Here is a 12892-nt window from a genome sequence, read left to right as displayed (position 1 = left end):
ATCATCAAAGCTCTTTGGACTCATCACAACAAATGCAAGAAAATACAAATTTCAACAGGGAGCAACAGTTTGACAACCAATCAGCACCCCTTTTCTCATGCAGTAAAAATTGCTGTTCCCTTTGAAATTTGGTATTCTTGCATCTGTCCTGATAAGTGCAAGATGAAAGCTTTCATGTTATGCACTGTTTTTCAGTAATAATGTTTGACTTGAGAAATAATCATGTATGCTTTTAATTGGCTTATCATTGACTCAAGATAAGTTGCATCTGCACCCGAAAGCACCTCAGAATTCATTTTATCCTCTGTGATGGAGATTAATGTGTGTTCTTTTTTTCCCCCAACTGGTGAGTAAATCTAGCAAATATTATACACCTTTTTATCTACATAGCACATGTTTTGGGTAAAAGCACACATTCAGTACAGCAATACAAATGTAGTACAGTTGTATGCCAAGGGGGTGAGAACGTCAAATGAATAGAATTTGGGCTAATTGATTTAATAGATACACGGAGTGCACGCACATAAAATAAGCTTCCAGCGCTTATGTGACAGTCCATCAAGAAATACGAAGCCAGGATTCTCAGTCCTGCCCTGGTGCAGCTTACAAGACTGTTAAGTTATGAAGGGGCTATTACGAGATATAAAACATGACATCCGTCCCGCTGAAGGAGGGAAGGCAATGGGACAGCTCTCCTGATTTATGTTGCTAATTGCTGCACTTCTTCTGGAGCGTGAAATACAAGACCAGGCTGGCAGGAGAACTGCTTGGCCATTACTATTGATCCCGGTGCAAGAAAGAGACATTAAGCATGTACACTGGGTGAGCCAGCATGCTGCATTCAGCTGTCTATCATGAGCAATAACTCAAAGCGCCTGTGGGACCGTAACACTACCCATGCAGGAAATTTCAAGCCAAGGATTCTTAACAGTGCAGGGCAACAGATAACATGCAGCAAGGTTACATTTTTTTTTCCCCAAACCAAATGATTGCATTCCTACGTCGTCTTGAGAAGATACTGACCTTGAGGTCTCTGTGCACTATGTCATGTTGGTGAATGTGATTAACACTCTCTAGAATCTGATGAATACATTGACTGTAAAACAAAAGAGAAAGGAGGAGATAAAGGGAAGGAGGACAAGAGGGGAGGGGGGAGAATCGAAAGGGCAAGAGGTAAGGAATGGGATGGGGGGAAGAAAGCAAAATTTTCATGAATGTCAAGGTACTGCAGAGACAATAAATAGTCACAGTCTGTAACGAACTGTACTCAGGATTCTTGGCCTTAATAAAACAACTGATATCTGGCAACTGTAAACCTGAACAAACCCACTGAGAATCTGGTCTGCAGAACTGTTAGAGAAACAACAATCTTTCAATTACAAGACTCTTGTAAACTATTAATCTTCTACTCATTACTACAGATGTCTACTCAACGTTCCAATGCAGACATGGCCTGTTCGAGGAGCTCGGTTAATTTCCAACCATCTCTTACATGAGTTCACACCTTTCTACCGTTTGGACCATCGCTCCTTTTCATTTGACAACACAGCAGACAGTTTACAAAAATCTAAGCTTCAGCCAAAACATTCACAGGTATTTAACCAAATGGAATTTTGAAGCTTTGACAAATGGAGCTTTCAATGTGGTGATGGTTTGAAGAGAACGCAAGGAGGCTGTGAAGCAAATAGGCAGGTTACAGGAGTGTGTAACAACATGGCAGATGTAATGTAATGTGGAGAAGAATGAAGTTCTCCTCATTTTAAGAAAACAGCAGGACACTTTTTAAGTGATGAGAGACTGAAAAGTGTCAGTGAACAAAGAAACCTGGGTATACTTGCAACCAAATGACAGGAACTGCATAACAAGCAATTAGGAAAGCAAATGATGTTAGCTTTTATTAGAAAGGGATTGGAGTACAAGAGTAAAGTCATCTTACTGCAATTGTATAGGGTCTTGGCTAAATTACTCAGGTACCCTGCTCCAGTCTCCTTAACCATGAAAGCTTAGAAAAATGTGCAACAACTGATGCCTTGCAGGAGGGAGTTGTTTTAGGAAGAAAGACAGAGTAAATGAGAGGTTGCACTTGTTGCTGAAACTGATGGTTGCAGGGTGATATTAACCAGTGGTTTGGTTCAGTGGGCAGAAAAGGCAAATGGAATTCAATCTGCAGAAGTGTGAGGTTGTGGGGTTCGGGAGAGCGTACAAAATGGGAATGCACAATTAACAAGAGGACATTGAGAGGAGGAGACTGAGTACAAGAACTTGGAGAACACACCCTCAGGTCCCTGAAGGTGGCAGGACAGGTAAATGAAGCACATGGGATGCTTTCCTTCAATGGGGAAGTATTGAATGCCAAGGCAGGGGGGTAATACTAGAACTTTGTAAGATACAGGTTAGACCACAACTGGAATTGTGTGTACAGTTTGGTCACTAAGGTTACAAACGCCCCAATGAAAGTACAGTGGAGATTTGTTGCTTGGACTTAAAAAATTCAGCTATCAGGAAAGGTTGCAGGGCTATGGTCATTTTCCTGACAACACAGGAGACTGAGGGGTGACTTGATCAAATATAAAATCATGAGGGACATAGATAAGGTGAATGACAAGGATCTTTTTCCTCGGGTGGGGAAGTTCAAAACTAGGGGGCATATTTTTAAGGTGAGAGGAGGAAGGTTTAAAAAGGACATGAGGGGCAACCTTTTTTTAACACAGAGTGGTGTGTGTATGGAATAAACCTCCAGAGGAAATGGTGGTTGCAGGTACGGACACAACGTTTAAGAGACATTTGGATAAGTTCATGAGTAGGAAAGGATCGGAGGGCCAAGCACAAGCAGGTGGGATTAGTGTAGTTTGGGAACACAGTCATCATGGATTGGTCAGATAGAAGGGTCTTATCCATGCTGTATGACTCTATAACTGTAATGAGGGATCGGATAGAGCGGGTAGGGAAGATCTGTTTCCTGTAGTAGATATGTTACTTGCAAGTCAGGGCGCACAGATTTAAACTTTTTGCTAGTAAAAATGGAGGGGACATGAGGAAACACTTTTTCCACCCAGAGGGTATCTGAAATTCTTCACACAGTTTGGACGTTGAGTTGGAAACCTTCATCTCATTTTAAAAGAATCCTGGATCAGCATCTGAAGTACTGGAACCTGAAAAGCTACAAACTAGGTAATGGAAAACGGGATCTTAATGGGTGACTAGTTTATTCAGCTGGTACAGACTCAATGGGTTGAATGGCCTGTTTCCATGGTTCTACGGGACATGACAAAGTTAGATGATGTGTTGGAGCCTCCCCTATGATCGGAGAGACTAGAACGAGGAGGACCACCCTCAGGATAAAGGATCAAGTATGATCAGGAGAAATATCTTCATTAAAGCAATTACAAATGCTGGAATTCTCTAACCCAAAAACCAGTAGATTTTCAGTCTTTGATGGAAGTCAAAAGAGACCTTCTGGATATAACATAAAAGAAAAAAAATTACTGAAGTCAAGGATTGGTTGACTGTTTTTAATACAAAAGGATTTGAGGGATTGCGTAGAAAGGCAGAGATGGGGCAATTGATCAGCCATCATCCCTCCGAATGACTAAGCAGGTTTGAAGCATCAAGAGGTTTATTTTCTATCCAATAGTTATCTCCTTATCCTAACATGGAATACTACTTACCAGTAGTCACAACAGAAATAGTTTTGAAGAGGTTCCTCAATTTTTTGCTATTTAAGTATTGGATAATGGCAAGGATTCTAGAGCCTCTTGATCTCCTGGAATACCCTTGTAGTTGATGGACCTCAAACTGGCGTTCCACAACTCCAGGAATCTGAACTAATCCCAAGTGATCAGACACCTGCACATCTATCATCACCAGCTCCTGATTTGTTTTCTGTCATCGCTGACCTCTTGACAATACTTGCCACTGTTGCACACCTTATAAAATAACTACTTAGAATTAGGTTTTATTGTCACGTGTACCCAAGTACAGGGATACAGGAGTACAGTGAAAAGTGTACAAAGTCACCATTCTCTCGCACCATCTTAGATGCAAAAAAAAAACCAGAATTAACAAAAACAACCCATTTTAAGTACAAAAAAAAAAGGAAATATAAGAAACACAGCCGAGAAGAAAGGGAAACTTAAAGTCTTTTCTCCATAAGGTAAGTGGACCACCATCCCTGAAGCCAAGAGTGTTGCTAACACTGCTACTTTCTGCAATGAGCAAACTTTAGCTAGGAACCCTAGGAATTGAGCCATATGTGCAGTGGCTAAACCGCAACAAATGTGCACGATTTTGAAAATCACAACTGGCAAGATTTTTCTGTGGTAGCTTGCCCAATGGTCAGAGAGCCTTCGTCTTGGTTCCTGACAGTGTTACTGAATCAGGAGCCAAAGTGTTAGCTCTCTCCCTGCACCAAGTTCTTAATGTCTGCCATACAGCCCAAAAACTACTTGTATGAAATGACGAGAGTTATTAAATATAGCAGTAAGGTATGAGAGTGGTGCTGGGTGGAGCATACAACAAACGTTTCATCCAAATCCTTATGGAGAAAGGAACCAGTGATCTCAAGATACCATATTTGGAATTCTGTACAATATATTTTTCCCACAAGTTCACGATAAAACACATTCCAACAGAAGCGATAACAAATCCATCAACAGTAAGCAAAACAAACACAGAGCACATTAATTCCGAGAACTCAAGAATGCCTCAAATATCTTTGATGACAAAAATTTTTACAGAAAAAGTACACAGTAGAGAGGCATCATTTTTTGCTTTCATGGCAATTTTTACTTTTCAATTACTTTAAATTGGCCATAAATTGATAATGACCATGCTTAAAAATTAGAACAATATTGTCTCATTATCGCAAACATTAACCGCTGTATACTTACAATGTTGAACTTTTCAATCATAATGAATTCCATAATATTTGATAAGAGGACTTGTTAGCTCTTACCACAAGTCATCAGAATAGGAATGATCTAATACTCTGTGGAACACAGTATTCCCTTGAGGACTTTGGATGTGAGTACTCAGAGTGTGGGTTTCAAGATTAGATCTTCATGCATCCATCCAATAAATAAGAGGTGAATAATAAAAGAGGGGGAGAAAGTAGGAGAGAGGTTTCAAAGTTCCCAAGGGTGGGTTAGTTGCTTGTTGGTCCTTTCAAAGGCTAACAATAAGATTAGTGACAAGAATGAACCCCTCCTCAGTTTGAACAGTCTTTCCCTGTTGTATTTCTTTGCTCTGTTCCCCACTCTTGTGATCAGTTAGGTTGGTGACTGCACCAAAACAGTCTATTGAATCTTTTTGGCATGGTATTTGCCACACAGAAGCAAGTCATTCAATCAAGTGGTTCTGTGATCCACAAGATCCCTTCCAGCTTTCTTCAATCTCATCCCATCTATCGAGGCGTCTCTTTCGTGCTCGTGTTTACCCAGCTCCTCCTCTAGTGCAATTCAACTCAACTGTTCAAAGTGGTAGCTTGTTTCATTCTGTGGCCATTCTCTGAGTGAAGAAGTTTCTCCTGAATTTCTTGTAGCAGTTACGAGAAACTTACCTTTTATTTATGACACCTTAGCTTTGAATTTCCAATGAGGACTTTCCTGATGGTAGGTAAGAAGTCATCTCCAAGGTCAGATCTGGGGAATCCTTCATATGCCCCTTTTGTTTACATGTCACTGTCCTCTGTGTAAACCCAACCACAAAATCAAAGAATGATGTGGATCTGTTGGTCATTTGAAGTCAAGGGAACTCACCTTTGTACCTCAAACAAACAGGATTTCTCAGCAACATAAAAGGTGGCTTTCTTCGCTAGCTGAAAGTAGATAGGAAACATCTTCAGTGCAGAATCAGACTGCTACAGATGGTGAAATAATCTCTTCATGGATCTTCCATTGAAGCCTTACTCTTGAAACCATAATGCATTTTTATGATGATAATGAGGCAGACTTTGAACTTGGTGCGAATCAATTAAACATTGAGCTCAGAGGTCTCAAAATGCACAACTCACAAATGAGAGGAAAGGCACATTCTCTCTCTCTCTTTTTCATACGCACACAGCAAAGGATCAGTGCTATTGATGCTAATGAAATAGACTGCACACACCTCAGAAGAAAGGACCGAAATCTGCTCTGTCTCTTTAAGAAACGTCAGCCAATCACACAATGTCTTCTTGTGGCACTCCTTCAGTGCAGGATGTGAATCTCAGAATCATTACAGAGCAGCAAGAAGCCATTCATCCCATTGTGTCTGCACTGGCTCTCTGAATGCGTACCATGACTAAGTGCCATTCTCCCACCCCTTCTTCACCTTCTTGCACCACGTTGCTGTTAGTATTACCATCCACAGCCCTTCTGAATCCTTCAGTTGAACCAGTCCCCAGCACTCTTTGAGGCAGTGCATTCAAAACCCTATTTACCTACTGGGTGAAAAACACAGTTCCTTCTCTCTGCAAACCTCAAGTCCCCAGGCACCAACCTCATGTCCAGGAAAGACTGAACGATTATGGCCAGTGCCTCTGCAATTTCAACACTCACTTCCTTCAATATTCTTGGATGCATCTCAACCGGTCCCAATGTCCTGTCAGTTCCGAGTACCAAAGTCTGTCCAATAATTCCTGCTTATCAATTTTGAACCCTTCTAATCACAAACCTCCCTTCTTGAAATGTTGCAGTAATTGGGATGTAGGAACACTCACAGTGCTACCTTTAGTCCCTAATTATCTATATTTATCTTTTTACCCCCTTTCACCGTTTATACACCTGTGGATGACTTCGGACTGCCCTGTTATGTTAGCTGCCAGTCATTTTTCATAACCCACTATAGACACAGAGGTCCAAGTCTTACAAGAAACTGGCAAATCATAGAATCCCTATGGTTTGGAAAGAGGCCATTCTGTCCATCGAGTCCTCACCAAACAGCATCCTACCCAGACCCAGCCCCATACCCTATCCCTGCAACCCCACATATTACCATGGCTAATCCACCGGGGGCACAATTTAGCACGGCCAATCATATCTTTGGACTGTGGGAGGAAATCAGAGCATCTAGAGGAAATCTCAATGGGGAGAACGCTCAAACTCCACTTGTCCAAGGCTGGAATTGAACCCCAGGTCCGTGGTGCTGTGAGGCAGCAGTGCTAACCACTGAGCCACCGTGCCAGCTAATTGGATGGCTCTTTCCAACAGGCAGTAGTAACACAATGTGCCAAACGGCCCCCTTTTCCGTTCTATCTTTCCGTGATTCTATAGGTGTTTGGAAGAATGATGTCGATGCTATTGTACAAAATCTCAGATGTGGGGGCCAAGTTCTGCCTTGGTTCATCTCAAAGCTGGTGGTAGGAGCGGAAACAGTCACGGCATTTGTGATTGTAACCACAACAGTGATGTAACATTACAACTGATATCGCAGGTTATAAAATGGAGCATTATGTTTCTGTTGCTGACGCAGTTTATCAGATTTATTTGGTCCTTGTGCGCAAGATTGCTACACATCTGGAAAATGAAAAATTGCTACTGCCTTTTGCGGGGGAATTGTATTTGCCTTTTGTTTCGAACAGACCAATTCTATTTGCTTTTATTTTATTATAAATCAGAATCTCTTGTACTCCCAGCTGTGTACCATCCCCAATTCCTGTAAGTCCCACATATAAACACAAGAGTGCTTAAATTGAGTTTGGTTTCCATGGCAATAAATGCTGCTGATTAAATCCTTTTTTTTGATTCCGCTCGGGTTATTTTGACGATTATTGTTTCAAATACTTATATTTTCCCCCTCCTTTTCTTCAGTCAAAGGAACATTTTGTGTAATTTAAGAAAATACATTAGTTGCATAATCCAAACCAATTGGACATGTTTCAGCTGCAAATTTCTTTGCTGTGATTGCTGGGGATCTAAGATAAAAGCAACGAATGCTCCAAATATATAGCAAATAGGAAAAATATTCTTTAACAAAAACAGAAATTGCTGGAGATACTCAGCAGGTCTGGTGGCCTCTGTGGAGACAGAAAGCAGAGTTAACGTTTCGGGTCCATTTCTGATGCAAGGTCACTGGACCCATAAGAATGACTGTGTTTCAGTTGCCAGACCTGTTGAGTTTCTCCAGCACTTTCTATTTTTGTTTCAGGTTTCCAGCCTCCGCAGTTCTTTGTTTTACTTTAGGTAAAATGTTCTGTTTGATTGTATTCCTGTTTGTTGAGCTTTGCTGGTTTTCAGTAGTTAGACAATTTTCAAGGTCATCTTCAAACAGCACATGTTTGGAAAAAAAAATGTTCGACCTCCATTTCTGACACAATTTTAGATGGTACAGGTAGTCCCTTTTATAGCAGTTATACCCTGATGAATGTTTGGGTATGTTGCCAAGATTTTTTTTTGATTTAAAATAGAGAGCTGCAAACAATAACAGCAGTTTTGACAATCTCTCTACTTAACTATTCATAGGCATTTCAAACAAAACACAAACATTTCTGACATACTGTGTTAAAAGGGCTGTGAAAGCAGAATCAATATTAACTCTGAAAAGGAAGCTGGATGCATACTTGAAGGGGAAAGATTTGCAGGTCTATCCCAGGGAAGTGGGATGAAAATGGATGAAAATGGTTGAAAACAGAGAAGTGGACCATTTGGCCCACTGTGTTTGTACTATCCCTTGAAACAGCCATCCAATTAGCCCATTTCGTTCCCTTTCTTTTCCATGGCCTTGCAAACATCTCCCCTTCAAATATTTAGCCAATTCTCTTTCCAAAGTTGCTACTAGATTTGCTTCATCCATCACATTTAATCAAATCACAACAATTGACTCTTTTAAACAGCCAGCACAGACAGAATGGGCCGAATGGCCTCCTTGCGTGCTGCACACTCTTATGATTATGATCTGTTCTGTGGATTTGCATGGTTCAGCAGTAGCCAATGATTTTTGTGTATACTAAGGTAAACTATGGAGTTGGAGAACTCAGTTGGCTCAGTTTGCGATGCAGAGTAACGCCAACAGCGTGAGCTCACTTCCTGAGGTTACCACGAAGGACACTCCTTCTCAACTGAGGCATGGTGACCCTCAGGTTAAACCACCACCAGGCATCTCTTTGTAATGAGAAAGCAGCCCTATGGTCTGGTAAGACAATAGTGACTTTACCATATACATTGCAAATACACTATGGTTCCACTTAAATGGTTTGTCGAAAACCAGCTAGGAAGAGCTCACACCCAAAGTATTAACTGTCTTTTTATCCAGAGTCATTGGGTCTTTCTATCCCTTGAAATTTATTCATTTATTACTGGAAATGAACAGTTTATAATATTGGGTTTGAGCACTTGTCCATTGCTAGAATTCATGGTCAATTTGTTGTTCCTTCATCAATGATATGTGAGGTATTGCACATGTGACAACTGTGCAGGCCACACAAGTGTAACACATCTTGTGGGACACATTCAAGAAGCAAGATCTTTACATTATCTGTAGAATGTGGTTTACCTCACATTTGAAGTTTAACTTCTGTGTTAGACATTTACAACAGTGGACTTGACCTTATGCTGAATTCCACTCTGGGACATCAAGGTACAAACACTGAACACATTTGTACAAAATTCTTTTTTTCGCCATTTTTTAATGGAAGTGCCAACTTTTAAAAAGGTGAATGTTTCTGCCAAGATGAAAGAGAGAACCATTCTGCTCAAACAGTAATGCACTGACTGACTCCAAACCTAGATTCTCGCGCAGTGAATGGTGATTTGACAGCTGTGCAAAGTGGTGATTCACAGCAGGGAAATAAAAATTCTTGACAGTTGTAACAATATTGAGAACCTCATTTAAAGGTTGCTTGAATCAGAGGACTCCTTGTGCATGGTACAAAGAGACGACCTCACTCATCATCCACTTGTACAAAAGGTTACAGTAGCTCAATGCAATTATATTCAGGAGTTACAGACAGCCTCTTCTAATGAAACAAAGTTCAGAAAGTCACCATTATCGCACTATTGCTTTTAAGGAGTTGTTGAATGCATGGTTTTAGCCATCCATGGGTTGGGAGCATTGCTAGGCATTCGTTTATTACTTTTCAGAGGGTGGTGGTGAGTTTTGTCCTTAAGCCACCAAAGCCCATCTAATATAGGGAAAACAACAATGCTGCTAGGGCACACGCTCAAAGATTTCACCACAACGGTGACTTGGAGGGGAACTTTCAGATGGTGGCGCTCCTATACATCTGCTGCACTTGTCCTTTTAAGGGGTTAAAATTACGGCTTTGGAAGGTGCTGTAGAAGGAGCCTTAGTGATAGAAATCAACGTTTAAAGGCTCTTTAGACAACAGTCCTGGCATATTCCTTTCTAGTCAGAGCTTTATTCCAATTCGCATCACAAAGTACCAGCACATTAATTACTTGTTCCCCATATATATTTGCCATTCTCACCCAATTATCTCATAATTAACATACACCAATCTCCTGTTCCCCAGTTCCATTTGATCTCAGGCATCCCTGCAAAACCTTACTTGGTGAGTTATGGCTGTGCACCTTCCGTTGGTACACACTGCTGCCACTATCCATCATTGGTGGAGGGAGTGAATGTTTGCGGATGTGGTACCAATCAAGCGAGCTGCTTTGTCCTGGATGGTGTTCTTGTGTGTTGTTGGAGCTGCACCCATCCCAGCAAGTGGGGAGTATTCCATCACACTCCTGACTTGTATCTTGTGAACGGTGGATGATGATAATAAATATCAAATCTGCAGCGCATTTCAAAACCAAATTATTTCCTTGGGTTTAAATTATAGTACAGCAGGATAATTGTTTCCAGTCGACTATTTGGGTATCTGTCTGTACAGTTCAGGAGAAAATTCTGGGAAATACCTTTTCCACAAATGATGATGAAAATCTGAAGTTCCCTTCTCCCTAAAAAGATCATATGTGCAAAGGGCCAACTGAAGTTTTCAAGCCCTGGATTGCTGGATGTTTTGGGGGATTGGGTAGAAATAACAAACGTTATGGAGGAAATCTGGGAAAATACAATTGAGTTGCAAATCCATAATTGTTAAATGAATAGCAGCGCAGGTCAATATTATCGACACAGGAACAGGAGGAGGCCATTCAGCCACTTGAACCTTTCCTCCTATTTAATTAGATGGAGTCATACAGCAAGGAAAGAGACCCTTCGGTCCAACTCATCCATGCTGACCAAGTTTCCCTAACCAAACGAGTCCCATTTGCCTACGTTTGGCTCATATCCCCCTAAACCTTTCCTATTCAGGTACCTGTCCAAATGTCTTTTAAATGTTCTAACCGTACCCACCTCTACCACTTTCTCTGGCAGTTCATTCCATATACAAACCACCCTCTGTGTCCCTTTTAAATCGTTCTCCTTTCACCTTAAAAATATACTTCCTAGTTTTGAACTCCCCCACCCTCATGATTTTATAAACCTCTATAAGGTCACCTCTCAACCTCCTATGCTCCAGCGAAAAAAGTCCCAGCCTATCCAGCCTCTCCTTATAACCCAAACCCTCCAATCCTGGTAACATCCTTGTAAATCTTTTCTGCACCTTCTCCAATTACATAATATCCTTCAAACAGCAGGGTGACCACAGCTGTACACAGCGCTCCAGAAGTGACCTCACCAACATCCTGTACAACCACAACATGATATCCCGACTCCTATACTCGGTCTTTAGTTAGATCTGTATACCAGGAACTGAAAGACCTGCTCTTGTCCTTAAGGTTCCTAACTTGTTCCTAAGTGATTATTTTATGAACTGAAAACAAACATTCCAATGAGAAGGCAGGATCAATGCTAGAATTGTCTACTGAAGGGCTACTCTCTGCACTGTGGGATCTTCAACAAACATTGGCAAGAATTAAAACATAAGCTGTGGGTGGATAAAGGCAGGAGACATGTTTCTGAGCAGCTGCTTTCATTGGCTAAAGACAGACAGCGAGAGAAGCGAAGGAAATTGCTGTTTAGAAATTAATTGGAACTGGACATTGGTGAGGCCACTTTTGGAATAATGCGTTCAAATCTGGTCTCCCTGCTATAGGAAAGATGTTACTAAAGTTGAGAGGGTGCAGTAAAGATTTACAAGGATGTTACCAGGGTTGGAGTGTTTGGGCTATAGGGAGAGGCTGAATAGGCTGGGGTTATTTTCCCTGGAGCGTCAGAGGCTGAGGGGTGACTTTATAGAGATTTATAAAATCATGAAGGGCATGGACAGGGTGAATAACCAAGGTCTTTTTCCTGGAGTAGGGAAGTCCAAAGTTGGAGGGCATAGATTTAAGGTGAGAGGGGAAGGATATAAGAGAGACCTAAGGGGCTACTTTTCCACACAGAGGGTGGTGCATGTGTGGAACAAGCTGCCAGAGGAAGTGGTGGAGGCTGGTACAATTACAACAATTAAAAGGTATCTGGATGGGTACATGACTCTGAAGAGTTTGGAGGGATATGGGCCAAATGCTGGCAAATGGGACCAGATTAATTTAGGATATCTGGTCGGCCTGGACAAGTTGGACCAAAGGGTCTGTTTCTGTGCTGTACAACTCTATGACTAAATGCACAGAGCTCACAGGTGGAGGATAATGTCTGAGATTGTGCAATTTTAGTCTGCAGGATCACTTCAATATTTCAAAAATGGAGCTCATCTGCTGGCTGTACAAAGCCTCCATTTCCTTCCTGGAGAGAACTGTTAGTAAGATGACAGAATTCCAGTTTGATGAAATGCCATACTGCATCCTTTGGGCATTTTCCTCACACTCAGTTTTGAAAAATTAAACCTCTACTGACCAAATGTGTGGTGAAATGTGGGAGTGCATCACAATCGATTCTTCAAAATATTACTTTCAGAACTTAGGAAAAAAGTGGAGGCCACTCGGCCCCTCTGATCTGTTTAGCCATTTATTGCCAGTACAGCTGTATC

At 41.3% G+C, this 12892-nt stretch overlaps 1 protein-coding gene across 1 annotated transcript in view; it reads right to left on the bottom strand.

The window, feature by feature from the left end:
- The window catches only part of camk2g2 (calcium/calmodulin-dependent protein kinase (CaM kinase) II gamma 2), a 198746-nt gene that overhangs the window by 99894 nt on the left and 85960 nt on the right, over window positions 1-12892 (bottom strand). The window contains exon 5 of the mRNA XM_048616194.1: window positions 1024-1096. Coding sequence (XP_048472151.1) covers window positions 1024-1096 — 73 coding nt within the window. The remainder of the gene's footprint in view (window positions 1-1023; window positions 1097-12892) is intronic.

The sequence above is a fragment of the Rhincodon typus genome, chromosome 34 (genome assembly GCF_021869965.1).
Source record: "Rhincodon typus isolate 14 chromosome 34, sRhiTyp1.1, whole genome shotgun sequence".
Lineage (NCBI taxonomy): Eukaryota > Metazoa > Chordata > Chondrichthyes > Orectolobiformes > Rhincodontidae > Rhincodon > Rhincodon typus.
The sequence above is the reverse complement of the archived record's forward strand: the minus strand, read 5'-3'. Positions and strand labels throughout refer to the sequence as shown.